This window comes from Eschrichtius robustus, chromosome 3 (assembly GCF_028021215.1).
Source record: "Eschrichtius robustus isolate mEscRob2 chromosome 3, mEscRob2.pri, whole genome shotgun sequence".
Taxonomy (NCBI): Eukaryota; Metazoa; Chordata; class Mammalia; order Artiodactyla; family Eschrichtiidae; genus Eschrichtius; species Eschrichtius robustus.
The window spans coordinates 153,336,247-153,360,072 of record NC_090826.1 but is presented as its reverse complement, the minus strand read 5'-3'; the positions used below and the strand labels follow the sequence as shown (position 1 = coordinate 153,360,072).

Below are 23,826 nucleotides of genomic sequence, written 5' to 3'. Positions count from 1 at the left end.
TTCACCTAACCAATTCTTACTCATCCCAACTCTAATGACATACATCACTTTCATGAATTTGGCAATTAATGCACCCTTGTCCTTACTTTTTACATGCATGTGTATTTCATCTTCAACAAGACACTTAGTTGCTCAAGGGCAAGGGCTCCATAGAGTTGAGGCCCAATAAGCTAATGGTCCGGTGTTGTTTAATAATTTACCTTCCCAGGGGTGCTCTCCTGGGAACACGATAGAGACTAATTGACTTTAGCAGTTGGGAGAGCAACAGCCAAACCTTTCCTAATTCTGAAATCTATCAGGCCATGAGAAACTTCAGTAGCATACACTCAACCACGGAAACCTCAACTATTATCCCGAGTTATGACTGACTGAAGCCAAAGACTGAGAAAGGGCCCAGAAGTCCGGACAGTTTGGAGTGCCCCAGGTCCAAACCGGAGTCATGAGGGGTGTGGGCCCCACGGTGACCCACTGCCTGGGCTCTAGGTTTCTATTTTCAGGTCGATGCGCTTGATTCTTTAATCCAGCTTTCCGGAAAAGGGACAATGATGACTGCGCCAGCCCTGATTCCTTTCCACCCTTCCTGCGTAGGGTGGTAACAGTTTGTTCACGAGGAGGCGGTGAACCAGCCATTTCCCGCAAGCCGCCAGAGCTCTCCTTTAGGTCTGCAGACGGAGGAGCCAGAGACAATCAGGGTCCGAGCTGGAGTCGCAAGCTGCGCGCGCACACACTGGTTAGACCCAAGCCAGGGCCACGCCCGGCCTGTCCGGGGGCCCCGCCTTGCATCCCGCCCATTGGCCTCGCCAGGCCCACACTTCCGTCCCTGCTGCGGCTCAGGCCACGCCCACCTGCGTGACTGCACTTGACGCTTTGTGAGTCTGGGGATTGTTGCGTCTGGTAACTGAACTCAGATCTCTGCTGGGCTGGTCTCACGTTTCCCGCTGATCTCCCCGAAAATGATAGCGGCTTACGTATCGCACAAGGCACCTCCCGGCCGTCCCGAGAGTCCCCTTTTTACTTGGTGCTTCGCTGGGATGATTTTCGTGGCCCTAGTTCTCCTGCTACCCATATTCTCCGGTAGGAACCTGGAGAGAGTGTGCGTCCTGGCTGCGAACTAGAGCGGGTTGGGAAGCAGGCCGACTGGAACCGAGTGTGGGGGGAGCTTTGCTTTTTGTCTCGGGTCGGAGTCGCGGGGCTGGGTCCACCCGGGGTCATAAGGGGTTGGGATAGAAGGCGTGGCCACAGTGTCCCCGGGTCATGCCGTTCGGGGATCTAGGGGAGCGGGGACCACATAGTGCCCGAGGAGAAGGCTTGCTTGGTGGTGCGCACTGAGAAGTGAGGGGTGGTGGGCGCAGCTGGGGCTTACCAAGGGCCAAGCTGGGTCACTAGTAAAAGCTTGCAGGGTGTTTCTGGGACTGACTGAGCCATTTGGGGACGGCAGTGCCGACCTGGTGCTGCTGGTGACGGCTTGCTGTTGAGTGCCCAGGTGCCTGGGGATGTTGCTAGGCTGGTGCTGTGCCTGTGGGGACGATTTCCCCTATGTTCTCTGGGCGGGGAGATACTTTGCGAGCGGGGTGTTTGTGCCCGGCTGGACTGGGCTGGGGGAGCCTGCGCAGGGTGTCCCTGGTGTGTGCTTTGTAGAACTGGCCACTCAGTGGTGCCAAGTGTGGGGCAAGTAAGCTACTGCTTGCTTTGTGTGGGGCTGGGAAGCTCATGTTGTGCATGTAGCAGTCAGGTGAGAGCAGGCGCCGGGTTGGACCCCAGCTACAACCCCACCTTTAGTCCCCCTTTAGTGATGGAGGCTGTGACTTAGGATCCTGGATGCAGCAGAACTCACCACCCCTGAGCCGCATGTGGTGATGCCAGTCATACTGGCAGCAGCAAGGCACCAACAACCACAGAGGCATAAGAAGTGATAAGGTGGCCACTGGGCAACACCTCCGAAAGAGGCAGTGGAGGGTGAAAAGTGCCCACTTGCACCTCTTGCCAGAGGCAGCACGGGTAAGAGAAACCAAAGGCTTGTGCTATAGTGCCACCTGCTGGAAAACAAAAGAAAGACCTCTAATTTCTAACTGAATTATTAGAATCAAATAGGTAGGTGTTCACTACTTCAGAGGCACCGGCAGAGGAACCATGAAGCATCATTAAGCACCATCAAGCACCAGGAAGAACCACACTAACACTGTACCACAAAAAGAAAATGACAACTCCTAGAAACCAAACTTAAAGTCCCAGAATATTGTGATCTAACTCATAGAGGATTTAAAATAGCTGTCATGAAGAAACTCAATGAGCCATAAGAAAACTCAGAAAGGCAGTTCAATGAACTCAGGAATAAAATTGATGAACAGAAGGAATACTTTACCAAACGGATTAAAATTCTAAAAAAGAGCCGAATTTAAGTTCTGGAGGTGAAGGACTCAGTAAATGAGATGAAGAACGCCTTAGAAAGCATTGGAGATAGAGGAGACCATATGGAAGAGAGAATTAGTGCACTCAAAGATAGAAATCTAAAATGATACAAGTAGGAGAGGAAAGAGAAATAAGATATTTTTTAAAATGAGAAAATTCTACGAAAGCTATCCAACTTTCTTAGGTACAGCAACATTAGGGTCATGGGTATCCCAGAACAGAGGGATAGTGGGGCAGAGAATTTACTTAAAGAAACAATAACAGATTTTCCCAAAACTAGGAAAGAACTGGATATAGAATTTCATGAAGCTAAGAGAACACCTAATTACCTCAAAGAAAAAGACCTTCTCCAAGATACATATTAAAATTGTCAAAAGTCAATGACAAAGAGTTTTAAAAGGAGCCAGGGAAAAAAGGATGGTAGCCTATAAAAGAACCCCCATTAGGCTATTAGCAGGTTTCTCAGCAGAAAGTCTTCAGGCCAGTAAGGAGTAGATTGGAATTCTCAAAAATACTGAAAGATAAAAACTGTCACCCAAGAATACTTTATCCAGAAAAGTTATCATTCTGATATGAAGGAAAAATAAAAATTTTCCCAGACAAACGAAAGCTGAGGGAGTTCATCAACACTAGACCTGCCTTACAAGAAATGTTTAAAGGAACTCTTCTAACAAAACATTTAAAATATTGGTTGGCACAGGTAGTGCTTCAATTTCCTCTTTCTATAATGATTGATACCATCCCTATTGTTTTAAGAAACAAATTCTGGAACCTTTCAGTGCCATATTTTAGGAAAAAAAAAAACCCATGATATTTGGAGTTCACCTATGATAATGCTAAAATACCATTTCTAATCATAGCAGTAATGGAAACTGCATTCATAATAAAATAATAAAGCATAAATATTTTACATGAAATTACAAACCCTGATAAAGGGAAATGTCTGTAACTAAGCCAATGAGAAAAACATGAAAACAAGCGTAAAAACAGCAAAGAAAAAGTGATGATTTGCAGATATCTCTGGAACAGATTGGCTGAACAGTATAAAGAATTTGAATTTTGACCCAAGAGTGTAGAGAACTGATAACAATGATCTTTCAGCTTTGGCACTAGGAACTAGAAATGCAGTGAAGAATGAGACATGGTCCTCAAGAAGGTTATAGTCTCCTAGGAAGTATAAACAATGAACAATTACAGCATGAAAAGTGCTATGAAAGAAATAAATTGGGACATCATGAGGACACCTAACCCAATTTTTTGAGTGAGAGATGTTAAGAGCCTCCAGGAAGAAGTGGCATCTAAGATGAAGCTGAAGGATGAATGGGTGAGAGGAATGGCAGGGTCTCTGGTTAAAGCTGAAGAAAAATGGTGCATGGAGGTCTAGAGTGCTACAGTAAGTTGAGTAATTTAATGGGCACTACTAGTGGAACTGAATATGGCTTAGAAGAGTGTGCAAGGGTGAGCGGATATTAAAGCTCTGTTAACCATGTCAAGGAGCCTTAGACATTATCATGAGGGCATCAGAGAGCCATTGAAATATATCTGGAGGAGGGAATGGCCAAGACGGCAGAGTAGTAAGACACGGCGCTCACCTCCTCCCACGAGCATACCAAAATTACAACTATTTACACAGCAACTATTGATGAGAACAACCTGAAGACTAGCAGAAAGATATTCTACAACTGGAGATATAAAAAAGGAACCAAAACGAGATGGGTAGGAGGGGCAGAGATGTGGTTTAGTCAAGACACATACCCCTGGGTAAGCAACCCATAAATGGTAGTTGTAATTACAATTGTCATGATTATAATCACAGATGTTCTCCCCAAGGAGTGAGGGATCTGTGCCCCACATTGGGCTCCCCAGCCCAGGGGTCCTGCACTGGGAAGACGAGCCCCCAGAACATTTGGCTTTGAAGGCCAGTGAGGCTTACTTCTGAGAGAGCCAGGGGGCTCTAGGAAATATAGACTTCACTCTTTAAGGATGCACACAAAACCTCACATGCTTCAGGACCCAGGGCAAAAGCAGTAATTTGAAAAGAGCCTGGGTCAGACCCACTGGCTGATCTTGGAGAGCTTCACAAAGAGGTAGGAAGCAGTGGAGATATAGGTACTGGCAGTAATCATTTTGGGGGGCTTATCCCACTATGAGGACACTGGTGCTGTCAGGTACCATTTTAGAATCCTCTCCCTTGCTTATTAGTGCTGGGACCTGTCCCTGCCCACCAGACAGTCAGCACCAGTCCTGGGACACCCCAGGCCAAGCAGCTAGTTAGTTGGGGACATAGTCCCACCTACCATCAGTCTGGCTGTCATATGACACCCAGAGTCCCTAGCCACCCCAAGACCCAGTCTTACCCACCAGAGGACTAAAGACCCAGGCTTACCCAAGAGTGGGCCAACAATAACCCCAGGACCCCTGTTACCCCACATCCAGATATGGAACTGGACCTTGTCTGCCAGCAGGCCAATACTAGACCCATGACCTGACCTCACCCACCAGAGGATGGACACCAGCCCTGGGAGCCCCTGAACCAAAGCCCCACCCACTAGTGTGTTAACACCAACTCCAGGACCCCTAGGGCCTCGCAGCCAGAGACCCTGGGACCTGGTCCTGCCCACCAGAGCCAGCACTTGTGCCAAGACCCACAGGGTTCCAGCCCACCAGCAAGCTGACACAACCTCCAAGACACGTTGGGCCCCTCAGCCAGCCATGTTAGGAACTGAACTCACCCATCAACCAACCAGCACCAGCTGTGGAACCCACCTGGGCCATGGTCCCATCCACCAGCAGGCTAACACTAGTCCTGGGGCCCCTGGCCCTGCAGCCTGCTACTCTGAGACCAGGTTCTACCCCGCCCCCACAACAGGGCTCCACATCCAGCCACTTTGTGATCTGGCCCCACCTATCAATGGGCTGGCGCCAGGACGGGGATTCTCCTGGCCATGCAGCCAACCATGCCAGGACCCAGACCTACACACCAGTGGCTGGCAGCCTCAACACAAAACAGAGCAGGGGCCAACCTTCCTACAAGCACATACACAGCAGTCAGCTAACCACAGCAGATGTACCCACACAGTCCACATAGAAGGCACTCCTAGTGCATATAAATCTGGTGACCAGAGGGTAGTGTGCTGCTGAACCCCATAGGATGTCTCCTATATAAGGTCACTTCTCCAGGTTGGAAAACATAACAACCAAACATATAGAAATAAAATCAACAGATTAGGCAAAATGAGGCAACGGAAGAATACATTCCAAACAGAAAAACAAGATAAATTCCCTGAAGAAGAACTAAGTGAAGTGGAGATAAGCAATCTACCTGATAACAAGTTTGAGGTAATGATCATGAAGGTGCTCAAGATACTTGGGAGAAGAATGGATGAACAGAGTGAGAAGTTTTTAACAAAGAGTTAGAAAATACAAACAACCAAACAGAAATGAAGGATACAATAACTGAAATAAAGAATACACTAGAAGGAATCAACAGTAGATTAGATGATACAGAGGAACTGATCAGCAAACTAGATGACAGAGTAATGGAAATTACTCAAGCTGAACAGAAAAAAGGAAAAGGAATTTTAAAAAATAAGGACAGTTTAAGAGACCTCTGGGACAACATTAAGGGTAATAACATTTGCCTAATAGTAGTCCCAGAAGGACAAGAGAGAGACAGAGAGAAATGGGAGAGAGCAGATTTGAAGACAAAATAACTGAAAACTTGCCTAACCTTGGAAAGGAAACAGTCTTCCAGATCCAGGAAGCACAGAGTCCCAAACAAGATCAACCCAAGAGGACCACAAGACACGTTTTACTTAAAGTGTCAAAATTAAAATAGTAAAAGCAGCATGGGAAAAGCAACAGTTTACATACACGGGAACTCCCATAAGGCTGTCAGCTGACTTTTTAGCAGAAACTCTGCAGGCCTGAAAGGAGTGGCAGGATATATGAAAAGTGATAACAGGAAAAAACCCTACAGCCAAGAATAGTCTACCTGGCAAGGCTATCATTTATATTTTAAGGAAAGATCAAAAGTTTTACAGACAAGCAAAATCTTAAAAAGTTCAGCATCATGAAACCAGCTTTATAATAAATGTAAAAGGGATTCCTCTCAGCAGAAAAGAACAGGCCACAAATAGAAACAGAAAAATTATGAAAGAAAAAATCTCATTGATAAAGGCAAATATACAGTAAATGTAGTAAATCAACCACTTATAAAGATAGTAGGACGATTAAAAGACAAAAAGTGTTAAATCATCTATATTCATAATAAGAAATTAAGACATACAAGAAACAAAAGGATGTCAAAAACAGAAGATGTGGAGGGGGGAATAAAAGTGCAGTGTTATTAAAATGCACCAAACTTGAGAAATCAGTTACTGAAAATAATCATATATGTATATAATATATACATAATATATTATATATATGATTTTATAATATATATAATCATATATAATATAATTTATGTATATAATATATATTATACATATCTTACATAACATATTAATATATAATATATAATTATATAATATATTGATATATAATTATATATAATATATAATATAATTGTATATTAAATAATATTCATATATTATATTATATATGATTATACATTATATACTATAGATAATCATACATAATATATGTATTTAATATATATTATAATATTTATATTAATATATTAACATATAAAAATATAATATATATTTAATATAATATATGTTATATATTACATATAATATATAATATAATGTTTTTTAAATGTATTATATACAATATGTATATTGTATTATAATATATATTAAATATATTATATATATTAAATATATTATATATTATATTAATATATATTAGTATATCATAATATATATTATATTATATTATATATTATGATATATATTACTATATAATAAATATTATAATATAATATGCTATATATTATATTAATATATAATAATATATTTATTATATAGTATGCTAATATTTAATACATAATATTAATATATATTATATATATTAATATTATATAATATATATATGTGGCTATATACAAAATGGAAAGTTACTCAGCCATTAAAAAAATAATGAAATCTTGCCATTAGCAGCATCATGAATGGAACTATAGGGTATTATGCTAAGTGAAATATGTCAGACAGAGAAAGACAAATAATGTATGATTTCTCTTCTATGTGGGTCTAAAAAAGTAAAACATAAACAAACTAAAATAAACAAAAATAGAGTCATAGAGAACAAACAGTTTGTTTCTTGGGGGCAGGGGGTAGGAGAGAAATAGGTGAGAGAGATTAAGAGTTATAAACTTTCAGTTACAAAACAAATGAGTCACAGGTATAAAATGTACAGTGTGGGGAATACAGTCAATTTATGTAATATCTTTGTATGGTGACAAATTGTAACTACACTTTGTGATGATCATTTTGAAATGTATGGAAATATCAAATCACTGTGTTGTGTAACAGGAACTGGCATTGTGTTGTAGGTCAATTATACTTTAAAAACAAACAAACCTATAGAAAAAGAGATTAGATTTGTGGTCATCAGAGATGTAGGGTTGGGGGAGGGAGAATTAGATGAAGGCAGACATAAAGTACAACTTTCCAGTTAAAAGATAAATAAGTACTAGGTATGTAGTGTACAACATGATAAATATAATTAGCAATCTGTCCCTTATATATAACAGCAGTCAAGAGAGTAAATCCTAAGTTCTCATCACAAGGAAAAAATTTTTTAAATTATTTATTTAATTTTATATCTGTATAAGGTGATGAGTGTTCACTAAACCTATTGTGGTAATCATTTCATGATGTATGTGAGTCAAATCATTATGCTGTACACCTTAAACTTATACAGTGCTGTATGTCGATTATATCTCAATGAAACTGGAATTTTTTTTAAAAAAGTATCTGACTAGAGCCTTGGTCATAAGTATCATGTCAGTATGACTCTGGTGGCAATGTGGAAATGAACTGAATGAAAGGTGGCGAGACCGGTAAGGAGACCTACTCAGAAACTTATATATGGCTTATAAATGAGTGGGAATTGAGAAATAAAATTGATAGGTTAGATGCAAGAGTCTGCCTTTGAGAAAGGAAAGGAAGTTTTAAAATAGGTAACACGAATGACCCCTGTCATGGCAGACCCACCTCTGAGCATTCAAACTCCTCGGTATATATTTTTATTGTCTTTCTGCCTCATTTCACCTAGTTACCATCATACTTTTATACATGTTAAAGTTCCAAGGAAGTAAGTTAACCATGTAGAGGGGTGAATTCAAAATACCTTATCTGGCATTTTCCGTAAACATGAAGCCTTTCTCCCAAGCCTGTGCCTAGGCCTACCTACAAAGAAAGGCAAACTGAGAGAAAGTAAAAAATAATGATGTATTATTTCTGAAGACAACGTATTGCTTGGCATTTAGTATTCTTCCTTTGCATCTGATGTTCCTTTACATCTGCAATCCAGTTTCATCTCCCCCACCAACTAAAACTGTGTTTACGTGGCACATTTTCCAAGTTTGATAAAAAGATGTTCAGTGTTGTAGGATACAGATGTTCTTGCTTGCAAGCATTGTACCAGCCTTTTAAAAAGTTAATTTGTATAAGCATGGACATTAGTTTCAATAAATTTTTGTTTTGATATTCATTTAAAAAGAAATAGTTTGTATAGACAGTGAGAGAGGGGTTGGGATGGTCAGGTTTCATTGAGGTTCCACTTTTGGTCAGAGACCATGATTTTCTGAAGGTACCACCTGGGCAGGGATGTGGGTGTGTGCTTGACTCAGAGAGTTACTTTTAATTTTTGCAAGCAGGTAGAGAGTGCTTGCGTAATTTTTGTTAAGTGTACAGAAGGTGAACAGTTCTCTTCACCTGTAGTCGAGACTATTTCATTTTCCTGAAACTTCTCTGGAAAATTGGGGAATTTTCTGAATTCAGCCTATCATATTATATAATGGCATCTATTGTTAAAGTATAGCATTGCAGCCTAATAATAATTATATTGTAAAATATCTAGAAAAACTTAGTCAAAATACTATTTTTCTGAAGCTGGGAATGTTTAGTTTGAAAATCCTCACAGGAAAAAGACTTCAGTAATCTGAATAAGAGAAGAAATTCAATGATTAAAAAGGTATGATACTGTACCTGATTATTACAGTGTATAAAGCTTGTAATCAACTGGTTGCCAAAGCAAACATTCTAAACTGCACATAGTTGAAAGCATGTCTTTCATGATGCATGTTAGTGGGAAGAAATAATTCAAGTTAGTTGAATGGATTAAACCATTCAATTGACATTTCCATATGGAGCACTGTATGTGAGAGTCGTATCAGGAATTCTTTCTTCATAATACCCTTTTGAGATAGTTACTGAAATCGAATGCATAAGACAAAGGACACTTGCATAATTTAATTATGGGCATGCTGTTAACTTGATGTTTTTCTTGGTTCCAGGAAATTCTAGAATGATGTTATACATTTGTATGTAGAATGGAGTTATATAGCATTTCTAGCTCAATTTTTTCCTATTGTAAAATGAGAATGTATGGCTCAGAGTGTTCAGTAAATTTAATGTTATTAATAAAATTCAACACTATAAAAACCTTTAAACAATGTTTTTGATAACTACATCTTTTTGTTTGCCTTTTGCTTTTTTTGGGCAGTTGATTGAGGAGCATTCATATATCAAGATCAGCATAGTGGAAAACATTTTGCCAGTAGGTGGATATCAGGACATGGAGTAAATGAAATGTTGGACAGAGCATCAAGAGAGGAGTTTAGAATTTAGAATATGATGTAAAAGGGGGGTAACATTTCACTTGTTTAGAGTTCTCCCTCTCTCTCTTTTTTTTTTGTTTTACAATGTTGTGTTAGTTTCTGCTGTCCAGCAAAGTGAAGTAGAGTTCCTCGTGCTATAGGGCAGGTTCTCATTAGTTATCTATTTTATACATATTAGTGTATATATGTCAATTCCAATCTCCCAATTCATCCCACCCCCCACTTCCCCCCTTGGTATCCATACTTTTGTTCTCTACATTGGTGTCTCTATTTCTGCATTTCAAACTGGTTCATCTGTACCATTTTTCTAGAATCCACATATATGCGTTAATATATGATATTTGTTTTTCTGTTTCTGACTTACTTCACTCTGTATGACAGTCTCTAGGTCCATCCACGTCTCTACAAATGACCCAATTTCATTCCTTTATATGCCTGAGTAATATTCCATTGTATATATGTACCACATCTTCTTTTATTATTTATTTATTTATTTTAAAAAAATGTTTACATCTTTATTAGAGTATAATTGCTTTACAGAGGTGTGTCAATTTCTGCTTTATAACGAAGTGAATCAGTTATACATATACATATATTCCCATATCTCTTCCCTCTTGCATCTCCCTCTCTCCCACCCTCCCTATCCCACCCCTCTAGGTGGTCACAAAGCACCAAGCTGATCTCCCTGTGCTATGCGGCTGCTTCCCACTAGCTGTCTATTTTATGTTTGGTAGTGTATATATGTCCATGCCACTCTCTCACTTTGTCCCAGCTTACCCATCCCCCCCCCCGTATCCTCAAGTCCATTCTCTAGTAGGTCTGCATCTTTATTCCCGTCTTGCCCCTAGGTTCTTCTGACCATTTTCTTTTTTTTTTTTTTTAGATTCCATATATATGTGTTAGCATACGGTATTTGTTTTTCTCTTTCTTTCTTTTTTTTTAACATCTTTATTGGAGTATAATTGCTTTACAATGGTGTGTTAGTTTCTGCTTTATAACTAAGTGAATCAGCTATACATATACGTATATCCCCATATCTCTTCCCTCTTGCATCTCCCTCCCTCCCTCCCACCCTCCCTATCCCACCCCTCTAGGTGGTCACAAAGCCCTGAGCTGATCTCCCTGTGCTATGCAGCTGCTTCCCACTAGCTATCTATTTTACATTTGGTAGTGTATGTATGTCCATGCCACTCTCTCACTTTGTCATAGCTTACCCTTCCTCCTCCCCGTATCCTCAAGTCCATTCTCTGGTAGGACTGTGTCTCTATTCCCGTCTTACCCCTAAGTTCTTCATGACCTTTTTTTTTTTTTTTCTTAGATTCCATATATATGTGTTAGCATACGGTATTTGTTTTTCTCTTTCTGACTTACTTTATTCTGTATGACAGACTCTAGGTCCATCCACCTCACTACAAATATCTCAATTTCATTTCTTTTTATGGCTGAGTAATATTCCATTGTATATATGTGCCACATCTTCTTTATCCATTCATCCGATGATGGACACTTAGGTTGCTTCCATGTCCTGGCTATTGTAAATAGAGCTTCAATGAACATTTTGTACCACATCTTCTTCATCCATTTATCTGTCGATGGACAGTTAGGTTGTTTCCATGACCAGGCTATTGAAAATAGTGCTGCAATGAACATTGGGGTGCATGTGTCTTCTTGAATTATGGTATTCTCTGAATATATGCAGTAGTGGGATTGGTGGGTCATATGGTAATTCTATTTTTAGTTTTTTAAGGAACCTCCATACTGTTCTCCATAATGGCTGTATCAATTTACATTCCCACCAACAGTGCAAGAGCGTTCCCTTTTCTCCACACCCTCTCCAGCATTTATTGTTTGTAGATTTTCTGTTGGTGCCCATTCTAATTGGTGTGAGGTGATACCTCATTGTAGTTTTTTTGTTTTGTTTTCGTTTTTGTTTTTTTAACATCTTTATTGGAGTATAATTGTGTTACAATGTTGTGTTAGTTTCTGCTGTATAACAAAGTGAATCAGCTATATGTATACATATATCCCCATATCCCCTCCCTCTTGCGTCTCCCTCCCACCCTCCCTATCCCACCTCTCTAGGTGGTCACAAAGCACTGAGCTGATCTCCCTGTGCGATGAAGCTGCTTCCCACTATCTATTTTACATATGGTAGTGTATATATGTCGATACTACTGCCTCACTTCATCCCAGCTTACCCTTCCCCCTCCCCTTGTCCTCAAGTCCATCCTCCACATCTGTGTCTTTATTCCTGTCCTGCCCTTATGTTCATCAGAACCTTTTTTTTTTAGATTCCATATATATGTTTTAGAATATGGTATTTGTTTTTCTCTTTCTGACTTACTTCACTCTGTATGACAGACTCTAGGTCCATCCACCTCACTACAAATAACTCAATTTTGTTTCTTTTAATGGCTGAGTTATATTCCATTGTATATACATGCCACATCTTCTTTATCCATTCATCTGTTGATGGACACTTAGGTTACTTCTATGTCCTGGCTATTGTAAATAGAGTTGCAATGAACATTGGGTGGGGTGCATGTGTCTTTTTGAATTAAGGTTTCCTCAGGGTATATGCCCAGTAGTGGAATTGCTGGGTTGTATGGTAGATCTATTTTTAGTTTTTTAAGGAACCTCCATGTTGTTCTCCATAGTGGCTGTATCAATTTACATTCCCATCAACAGTGCAAGAGGGTTCCCTTTTCTCCACACCCTCTCCAGCATTTATTGTTTGTAGATTTTTTAATGATGGCCATTCTGACCAGTGTGAGGTGATACCTCATTGTAGTTTTGATTCGCATTTCTCTAATGATTAGTGATGTTGAGCATCCTTTCATGTGTTTGTTGACAATCTGTATATCTTCTTTGGAGAAATGTCTATTTCAGTCTTCTGACCATTTTTGGATTGGGTTGTTTGTTTTTTTGATATTGAGCTGCATGAGCTGCTTGTATATTTTGGAGATTAATCCTTTGTCAGTTGCTTCATTTGCAAATATTTTCTCCCATTCTGAGGGTTTTCTTTTCATCTTGTTTATGGTTTCCTTTGCTGTGCAAAAGTTTTTAAGTTTCATTAGGTCCCATTTGTTTATTTTTGTTTTTATTTCCATTTCTCTAGCAGGTGGGTCAAAAAGGATCTTGCTGTGATTTATGTCATAGAGTATTCTGCCTATGTTTTCCTCTAAGAGTTTGATAGTGTCTGGCCTTACATTTAGGTCTTTAATCCATTTTGAGTTTATTTTTGTGTATGGTGTTAGGGAGTGTTCTAATTTCATTCTTTTACGTGTAGCTGTCCAGTTTTCCCAGCATAACTTATTGAAGAGGCTGTCTTTTCTCCATTGTATATTCTTGCCTCCTTTATCTCATTGTAGTTTCGATTTGCATTCCTCTAACAATTAGTGATGTTGAGCAGCTTTTCATGTGCCTCTTGGCCATCTGCATGTCTTCTTTGGAGAATGTCTGTTTAGGTCTTCTGCTCATTTTTGGATTTGGTTGTTTGTTTTTTTGATATTGAGCTGCATGAGCTGTTTGTGTATTTTGGAGATCAATCCTTTGTTGATTGGTTTGCAAATATTTTCTCCCATTCTGAGGGTTGTCTTTTCATCTTGCTTATGGTTTCCTTTGCTGTGCAAAAGCTTTTAAGTTTCATTAGGTCCCATTTGTTTATTTTTGTTTTTATTTCCATTACTCTAGAAGGTGGGTCAAAAAAGATGTAGCTGTGATTTTTGTCAAAGTGTGTTCTTCCTATGTTTTCCTTTAAGAGTTTTATAGTGTCTGGCCTTACATTTAGGTCTTTAATCCATTTTGAGGTTTTTTTGTGTGTGTATGGTGTTAGGGAGCATTCTAATTTCATTATTTTACGTGTAGAGTTCTCTCAATGTGAAGACCGAGATCCAGGGAGTAAGAAAGAAAAGATTCCTCAAGGATCAAAATAGGTCTATTTCCCTTCTCCTTAGGTCCTTAACCTTATAGGAGATGCCTCTGCATTCTTTTATCCTTTTAGGACTTTACTTGATTTGTCTCCGTTATATTATTGAATTTTTTATCAGATTTATAAGGTTTTCAAGTGCACAGACAATTAAAAGGAAGAGAACTTGCTGAAGCAGGAATGACATTTTCTAAGGAAGAACTCCCACAAACAAAGGCCAGAAGTAAAAAATTCTAAAAGCATAACAACATAGCAGCTTTACTGTCAGGATATATTGTATAAACAGCCCAAACGGCTACTTCAGGGAACTTCTAAGGGAATGCATGATCCAGTAATCAGTGAAGGGAGATTAAATTATGTTTACAGTAATGTCCAAGAAACCAATTTTTTATGTAAGGCTGTTCAAAGTAATAAAATTTGGTATTTAAAGGGTGTCCAGGGGCTTCCCTGGTGGTGCAGTGGTTGAGAATCTGCCTGCCAATGCAGGGGACACTGGTTCGAGCCCTGGTCTGGGAAGATCCCACATGCCGCGGAGCAACTAGGCCCGTGAGCCACAATTACTGAGCCTGTGCGTCTGGAGCCTGTGCTCCGCAACAAGAGAGGCCGCGATAGTGAGAGGCCCGTGCACCACGATGAAGAGTGGCCCCTGCTTGCTGCAGCTAGGGAAAGCCCTTGCACAGAAACGAAGACCCAACACAGCCAAAAATAAATAAATAGAACCATTTGCATTCACATCTCTCTGCAAAATACTTTTTTAAAAAAAGTGTGTCCATTTATTTATAAAATGCTTAATTCATTAATATGAAACAAATAAAAGGAAGTTATATTTTTAAATATTTTACTCCATATTTATTTTTATCTATGAAATCCACAATGCTTATTTGATATTTACCTCTTACCATAGCATTTCTTGAGCACCCAGTGTGTAGAGTGTAGTACAAAAAGAAGGCATATGATCCCTGCCCTCTAGGACCTTGCATTCTGAGAGGAAACTGAGCCTGATGTGACAAGTGCTTGTGTTTCAAACTGTGGAAGAGTAATCTGAGCAGAGTGCTATATACTATAGAAAAGAGGAGAGGTGAGTTTTGGATTTGGAAGGAAGTGGGGAAGGATACATACATATAAATATATTTTAAAACCAAAAACACTGTTGTTATCTCTTCAATTTAGTGTTGAATGAAAGTTCACCTTATTTCTCAACAAACCAAAAGCTAATAGATTGTTATTTAAAGTAAGCAAGGTACATCCTTTGATACTACTACCACTTAGGTAAAAGCATGGGGCAATCATGCCAAGAATCTATTTATTCCATACTACTTACCTGATGTCAGGCCACAGTCCCTGGCTGATGAAGGAGATAAAGTACTTTATTTTCATGTTCTTATTCTCTCCTACTTAGATGCCTGTGGTGATCCACCAAGATTTGAAACTATGAGGCTCCAGGGTGCCCCAAAACCCAATTATAGTCCTGGGGAAACTATACACTATGAATGTCGCCTAGGTTTCCAGCCCATGGCTCCTCCTCTTCCCCCCTCTGCTGTTTGTCAGGATGATAATACATGGTCACCTCTCCAGGAGGCCTGTACAAGTAAGTAAACAAAAAAAAAATTGTTTTATGTCTCTGGAAATTTTCACACATTTTAGCATGCATATTCCACTAGTGCAATGATGGTTTTCTCATGTGAATATAGGTTTTAGATTGAAATGCATTTTTTCAGGCTTTGAGAAATCCCCAAGGAATCTTTTTCTTGGCAATTGGTTGCCTGGGTAAATATGAATCATATTTGGCCATTTAATAAGGAAAAAATAACAAATGAATAATAAGATTCCCATGAATTCTAACAAGCAATGTCGAATTTTGAATTTGATTTAAATCTATTTTTGAAATTGGTATAAACCAACATATTTGAATATTTTCTTTTAGGAAAATTGTGTCCTAATCTAGGAGATCCTGTAAATGGCCACGTTAACTATGTAAATGGAAGTACTATGTTTGGTTCACAAGCTCACTATTTTTGTAATGAGGGGTAAGTAAGATGCTCCTTAGCAGAAATAAGGTTAAGTGTTACTAATTCCATTTTTGTTTTCTCCTCTTCTTAAGCATTCCTGTAAATTTGATTTCATTTTGCTTTCTATGTGACAAGTTGTACTTGTAGCCAAGCAACTCTTGTTTTTATGAAGACTTAAAAGATGTGTAATTAGAAAGAAGTTTAAATTGAAACAAAGTAAAACTGTATAACTTACTATATGTAATAATAAGCCTATTGTATGTATTTAAGATGTAGTAATCATGGTAACTTTATTCTTGAAAATAAAGAGTACCCTGTTTAAAATTATCAGTTCTCAGAGTTTAAGTAGGGCTTATGGAAATAAGAGGTAGAATTGCCAACCAAAGTTACTCATATTGAGATAATCTGTAGTTTTACAAGATCCAAATTGATCTGCCTAACCTGGACGATAATGTTGATCATGATCTCTTAGTTGGAAAAACTTATTTTTAAGACTGATACAAGGGAGTGAAGCATCTCAAAAAGAGGTACTGAGCCTTTAATAATAACTTTTGTTCTACAGAGCTCCTTTAATAGTATATATTGGGTATACTGGGCATTTATTTTAAAATATGAATTTAGAGGGTAAATATAATACACTGTGGAAATGCAATAGGTTTTCTTAATATTAACTTTAATCATATTTTGCTGAATTCATTTAATATTTCTAATATTTTTGTGTATGTGTGGAATCTTTAGGGTGTTATACATATACAATCATATCATCTGCAAACAGGGATAAGTTTACTTCTTTCTTTCCAATTTGGATGCCTTTTATTTCTTTTTCTTGCTTAATTGCTCTGCCTAGAGCTTCCAGTACTATATTGAATTGAAATGGTAAAAGTGAGCCTCCTTGCCTTTTCTCATCTTAGAGGAAAATCTTTCATATTTTCGCCATTAAGTATGATGTTTGCATTGTGTTTTTCATGTATGGCATTTATTATCTTGAGGCAGTTCCCATCCGCTTCTTGTTTGTTGAGTATTTTTTATCATGAAAGATGTTGAATTTTGTCAAATGCTTTTTTTCTCCAATTGAGATTATCATGTGGCTTTTCCCCTTCATTCTGTTGATGTGGCATATTACATTGATTGATTTTCATGTGTTGAGCCATCCTAGCATTCTAGGAATAATTTCCATTTGGTCATGGTTTTCAATCCTTTTTATATGCTGATGAATTGTTTGCTAGTATAATGTTGAGGATTTTTGCATCCATGTTTATAAAGGATATTGTTCTGTAGTTTCCTTTCTTGTAATGTCTTTATCTAGCTTTGGTGTCATGGTTACACTGGTCTCATAGAGTAAGTTCAGAAGACTTCCTTCCTCTTCAATTTTTTGGAAAAGGTTGAGAAGGATTGGTATCACTTCTCTTTTAAATGTTTGGCAGAATTAACAAGTGAAAACATCAGGTCTAGGACTCTTCTTTATTGGGAGATGTTTGACTACTGATTCAATCTCCTTAGTAGTCATAGTTGATTCAGATATTCTACTTTTTTATAATTAAGTCTTGGTAGGTTTTGTGTTTATAGGAATTTGTCCATTATATCTAGGCTATCCATTTGTTGGCATAAAATTATTCATAGAACTCTCATAATATTCTTTTTCCTGTAGAACTAAGTGATAATGTCTTCAATTTCATTTCTGATTTTAGTAATTTGGATCTTTCTTTTTGCTTAGTCCATCTAGCTAAGGGTTTGTTAATTTTCTTGCTCCTTTTTTTTAAAATTAATTTTTATTGGAGTATAGTTGCTTCACAATGTTGTGTTAGTTTCTGCTATACAGCAAAGTGAATCAGCTATACATATACATATATCCCCTACTTTTTGCATTTCCTTCCCATTTAGGTCACCATAGAGCACTGAGTAGAGTTTGCTGTGCTATACAGTAGGTCCTCACTAGTTATCTGTTTTATATGTAGTAGTGTATATAGGTCAATCCCAATCTTGCAATTCACCCCACCCCCTCCCCCGCTCTTGCTCTTTTTGAAAACAAACTTTTGGTTTCATTGATGTTCTCTACGAATTTCTCTTCTCTATTTTTTATCTCTGCTTTAATCTTTATTATTTACTTCCTTCTGCTAGTTTTGGGTTTAGTTCTTCTTTCTCTAGATCCTTAAGTTGTAACATTAGGTTGTTTATTTTAGAGCTCTCTTCTAACTTCTAATTGAAGAATAATTTACCTACAAACTAAATTAGTTCCAAGTGCATCACATACGGATTTGATATTCCCATACATTTCAAGATGATTATCATGATAAGTCTAGTTACCATCGTCACCATACAAAGTTATTACAATTTATTGACTATTTTCTCCAGGCTGTACGTTTCATCCTTTTACATTTCTTTTGTAACTGGAGGTTTGTACCTCTTAATCTCCTTCACCTATTTCACTTCTCCTCCCTCTGGCAACCACCTTTTTGTTCTCTGTAACTGGAGTCTGTTTCTGTTTTGTTATGTTTCTTCACTTGCTTTATGTTTAAATTGCACATATAGGTGAAATCATGCAATATTTGTATTTGTCTGACTTATCTCACTTAGCATAATACTCTCTAGGTCCATCCACGTTGTTGCTAATGGCATGATTTCCCTGTTTTCATGGCTGAATTCTATTCCATTTTGTTTGTGTGTGTGTGTATATACATACATACATCTAATTTGACAATTTAAAACTTCATATATACATGAATTCATATATACATGAAATTCATATATGAAATTCATATATGAATTATATATATATTTAATCCAGTCATTCTATTTAAGGGCAGATAGTTTGCTACCATATCTTGACTATTTTCAATAATGCTGCAATGAACGTAGGGGTACATATACTTTTTTGAATTAATGGTTTTCTTATCTTCATAAAAATACTCAGAAGTGGAATTGATGGATCATATGGTAGTTATATTTTTATCTTCTTGAGGAGCCTCCACACTGTTTTCCAAAGTGGCTATACCAATTTACATGACGTTCCTTTTTCTCCACTTCCTCACCAACACTTGTTATTTGTTGTCTTTTGATCACAGCCATTCTGATAAGTGTGGGGTGATTACTCATTGTGCTTTTGATTTGCATTTCCTTGATGATTAGATGTTAAGCATCTTTTTATATGTCTAGTGGCCACCTGCATATCTTCCTTGGAAAAATGTCTGTTCAAGTCCTCTGCCCATTTTTTATTATTTTTTTAAATTTTGAGTTGCATGAGTTCCTTGTGTATTTTGAGTATTAACATTCTATCAGATATAACATTTGCAAATATCTTCTCACATTTCATTTTGTTGATAGTTTTCTTTGCTGTGTGAAAAGTGTTTACTTTGATGTAGTCCCATTTGTTTATTTTTTGTTTTTGTTTCCCTTACAGAAGGGACAGATCTGAAAAATTATTTTTAAGACTGATATCAAAGAGCATACTAGCTATGCTTTCTTCTAGAAGTTTTATGGTTTCAGGTCCTACATTTAAGTCTTTAATCCATTTTTACTTTATTTTTGTATGTGGTTTGAGAAAGTAGTCTAGTTTGATTCTTTGGCATGTATCCATTTTCCCAACACCATTTATTCAAGAGACTGTCTTTCCCCCATTGCATATTCTTGTCTCCTTTGCCATAGATTAATTTACCATATAAGCATGGATATATTTCTGGTCAATCTATTCTGTTTCATTGATCCATGTGTCTGTTTATGTATCACATTGTTTTGGTTACCGTAGCTTTGTAGTACACTTTGAAATAAGGGGATGTGATAACTCCAGCTTTGTTGTTCCTCAAGATTGTTTGGTGATATGGGGTCTATTGTGTTTCCATACAAATTTTAGAATTATTTGTTCTAATTCTGTGAAAAATGCCATTGGTATTTTGATAGGGATTGCATTGAACCTGAAGGTTGTCTTGGGGAATACGGTCATTTTAACAATATTAACTCTTCCAATCCATGAGCATGGTATATCTTTCCATTTTCTTCTGCCATCTTCAATTTCTTTCATTGTATCTTACAGTTTTCCAAGTAGAGGTCTTTTACCTCCTTGGTTAACTTTATTCCCAGGTACTTTATTCTTTTGATGCAATTACAAATGGGATTGTTTTATTAATTTATCTGACTGCTAGTTTGTTTTTAGTGTATAGAAACACAACAGATTTCTGTACATTAACTTTTTATCCTTCAACTTTACTTAATTGATTATTTAGTTCTAATAGTTTTTGGTGACATCTTTAGGATTTTCTGTATATAGTAGCAAATCATCAGCAGACAGTAACAGTTTTACTTCCTCCTTTCCAATTTGGATTCCTATCATGTATTTTTCTTGTTTGATGCCTGTGGCTAGGACTTCCAATACCATGTTGAATAAAAGTGGTGAGAGTGGGCATCCTTGTCCTGTTCCTGATCTTAGAGGAAATGCTTTCTGCTTGTTACCACTGAGTATGTTATTTGTGGGCTTGTCATATATGGCCTATATTATATTGAGGTATGTTCCCTCTATATGCACTATGTTGAGAGGTTTTTTTTTTATCATAAATGGATGTTAAATTTGTTAAAAGCTTTCTGCATCTGTGAGATAATCTATGATTTTTATTCTTCAATGTGTTAATGTGTTATATCACACTGATTGATGATATTGAACCCTCCATACATCCCTGAAATAAATCCCACTTGATCATGGTGTATGATCCTTTTAAAGTAGTTTTGAATTTCTTTGCTAATATTTTATTAAGCATTTTTGTAGCTATGTTCATCAAGGATATTGGTCTATAATTTTCTTTTGTTGGGTGTCTTTGTCTAGTTTTAGTATCAGGGTGATCCTGGCCTTTTAGAATGCATTTGAAAGTGTTCCTTCCATTTATATTTTTTGAAGTAGCTTGGGAAGGATAGGTGTTAACATTTTTAACGAGGTATAGTTGATTTACAATATTATATTAGTTTCAGGTGTACAACATAGTGATTCAAAACTTTTATAGATTATAATCCATTTATCGTTATCATAAAATATTGGCAATATTCCCTGTGCTATACAATGTATTTTGAGAAAGATAGGTATCAACTCTTCTCTAAATGTTTGCTAGAACTCACCTATGTGACTTTAGTTTGTTGAGAGTTTTTTTTATTAGTGATTTAATTTCATTACTGGTAATTGGTCAGTTAATATTTTCTATTTCTTCCTTGTTCAGTCTTAGGAGATTGTGCATTTTTAGGAATTTGTGCATTTCTTCTGGGTTGTTAATTTTATTGCCATATAGTTGTTCATAGTAAACTTTTATGATCCTTTGTGTTTCTGTGGTGTTGGTTGTTATGTTCTTCATTTTGATTTCTGATTTTATTGATTTAGGCCCTCGTTTTTTCTTGATGAGTCTGGTTATAACTTGTTTATCTTTCAAAGTATCAGGTCTTCAATTCACTGATCTTTTCTAATTTTTTTGTCTCCATTTCATTTATTTCTGCCTTGATCTTTATGATTTCTTTCCTTCTACTAGCTTTGGGTTTTGTTTGTTCTTCTTTTCCTACTTCCTTTAGGTGTAAGGTTAGGTTGTTTAATAGAGATTTTTCTTGTTTCCTGAGGTAAGTTTGTATTGCTATAAACTACCCTCTTAGAACTGCTTTTGCTGCATCCCATAGATTTTGGATCATTGTGTTTTCATTTTCATTTGTCTGCAGTGTTTTTTTTTAATTCTTCTTTGATTACATCAGTGATCCATTGGTTATTTAGTAGCATAACGTTTAACCTTCACATGTTACTGTTAATACTTGACTTCTAGTCTCATGTCTTTGTGGTCAGAAAACATGCTTGATATGATTTCAATTTTCTTAAATTTACCAAGGCTTGTTTTGTGGCCTAGAATGTGATCTATCTTGGAGAAAGTTCCATGTGCCTTTGAAAAAAATGTATAATACATTCTTCTGCTTTGGATGTAATGTTCCATACATATCTATTATGTCCATCCGATCTAATGTACCATTTAAAGCCAGTGTTTCCTTATTGATTTCCTGTCTGCATGATCTGTCCATCGATGTAAGTGGGGTGTTAAAGTCCCCTACTATTATTGTGTTGCTGTCAATTTCTCCCTTTATATCCGTTAAATTTTCCTTATATATTTAGGTGGTCATATATTGGGTGCATATATATTTAAAATTGCTATATCTTCTTCTTGAACTGATCCCTTGATCTTTATGTAGTGTACTTCTTTTCCTCTTGTAGCAGTCTTTGTTTTAAATTATTTTGTCTGATATAAGTATTTGTATCCTGGCTTTCTTTTGATTTCCATTTACCTAATTCTCTGTGTTTATTTCTATATACTAGGTAGTTCAGTTATGTTTCTCAATTTTGGAGAAGTGGTCTTATATAGGAAATGTCCTACATGGCCCAGCAACATATTCCCCTCTGTTTACTATACCTATATGCTCTAGTGTTGTCCCTTATGTGGGTTGCATAGTCTCTTTTGTTGTGGCAGGGTCAACTACTGGGGAACACTGATAGGCAGTGCTGGCTCCAAGGCTGGTTGGCTGCCAGGCCATGCCTCATGCAGAAACTGATGGCCCACTAATGGGTGGGGCTGTGTCTTGGTGCAGCTGTCTGCATGGCCCAGGGTCTCCTAGGGCTGGTATCGACCTGCTAGTGGGCAAGACTAGGTCCCAGTGTGTCTGGCTGTTCAGCCCAGTGCATCCTAGGGCTGGTACCAGCTAACTGGTGAGTGGATAAGCCCCCAACCCTAATAAGCTAGGGAGACCCTCCCAAAATGGCAGTTTTTCAAGCACCACTGTCCTCATGGTAGAATGACCTCCCTCTGTGTTCCCAGGAGGAGGCCAGTTGCTTCCTTCCTCTTTAGGAGGCTCTCCAAGATCAACGAGTGGGTCTGACCCAGGCTCCTTTCAAATTACTGCCTCTGGCTTGGGTTTCAGAGTGTGTAATGTTTTGCATTTTTTATTGTAAGCATCTATGGCTTTAAAGTTCCCCCTCGGCACTGCTTTTGCTGAATTCCATAAGTTTTGGTATGTTATATTTTCATTTCCATTCATGTCAAAATGTATTCTAAGTGCCGTTTTGATTTCTTCTTTGACTCACTGGTTGCTTAAAAGCAGTTTAATTTTCAATTTTAATTTTCACTATTTTGAGAATTTTCCAATTTCCCTTTTGATTTTGATTTTTAAGTTTGTCCAGTTGTGGTCAAAGAACATACTTTGTATATCTCTCTTTTTAAATCTATTGATTAATTAATATTTAATTTTTAGACTGACATAATTAATTAACCTAGCATATTAATACATAATAATTACGTATTATTTATTATGTCATTATGTTATGAAGAACATTAATTTGTGTTTTTCATCTGTGACTTAACATATGGTCTCACCTGGAAAATGTCCCATGTGCACTTGAGAAGACTGTATTCTGTTGTTGTTAGGTAGAATGCTCTGTATATATCTGTGAGATCTAGTTGGTATTGTATTGTTGAAGTCCTCCACTTCCTTACTTATCTTCTATCTAGTTGTTCAATCCATTATGATGAGTGAGGCATTGAAATCTCCAACTATTATTGTAGAAATGCCTATTATGTAGAAATGTGTGCTTTTCTCTTCAGTTCTGTCATTTTTTCTTCATATATTCAGGTGACCTCTCATTAGATGCATAAATGTTTGTAATTGTTATATCTTTTTCCAGTACTTAA

The 23,826-nt window shown here is 37.4% G+C and overlaps 1 protein-coding gene across 1 annotated transcript in view; it reads left to right on the top strand.

Annotated features, from left to right (window-relative positions):
• The first annotated feature begins 933 nt into the window (after positions 1-933).
• LOC137760731 (membrane cofactor protein-like) overlaps positions 934-23,826 on the top strand; it is a 46,312-nt gene continuing 23,419 nt past the window's right edge. Inside the window, exons 1-3 of the mRNA XM_068537635.1 lie at positions 934-1,074; positions 15,529-15,717; positions 16,054-16,156. Of these exons, the coding sequence (XP_068393736.1) occupies positions 954-1,074; positions 15,529-15,717; positions 16,054-16,156 (413 nt within the window). The 5' untranslated portion in view covers positions 934-953. The remainder of the gene's footprint in view (positions 1,075-15,528; positions 15,718-16,053; positions 16,157-23,826) is intronic.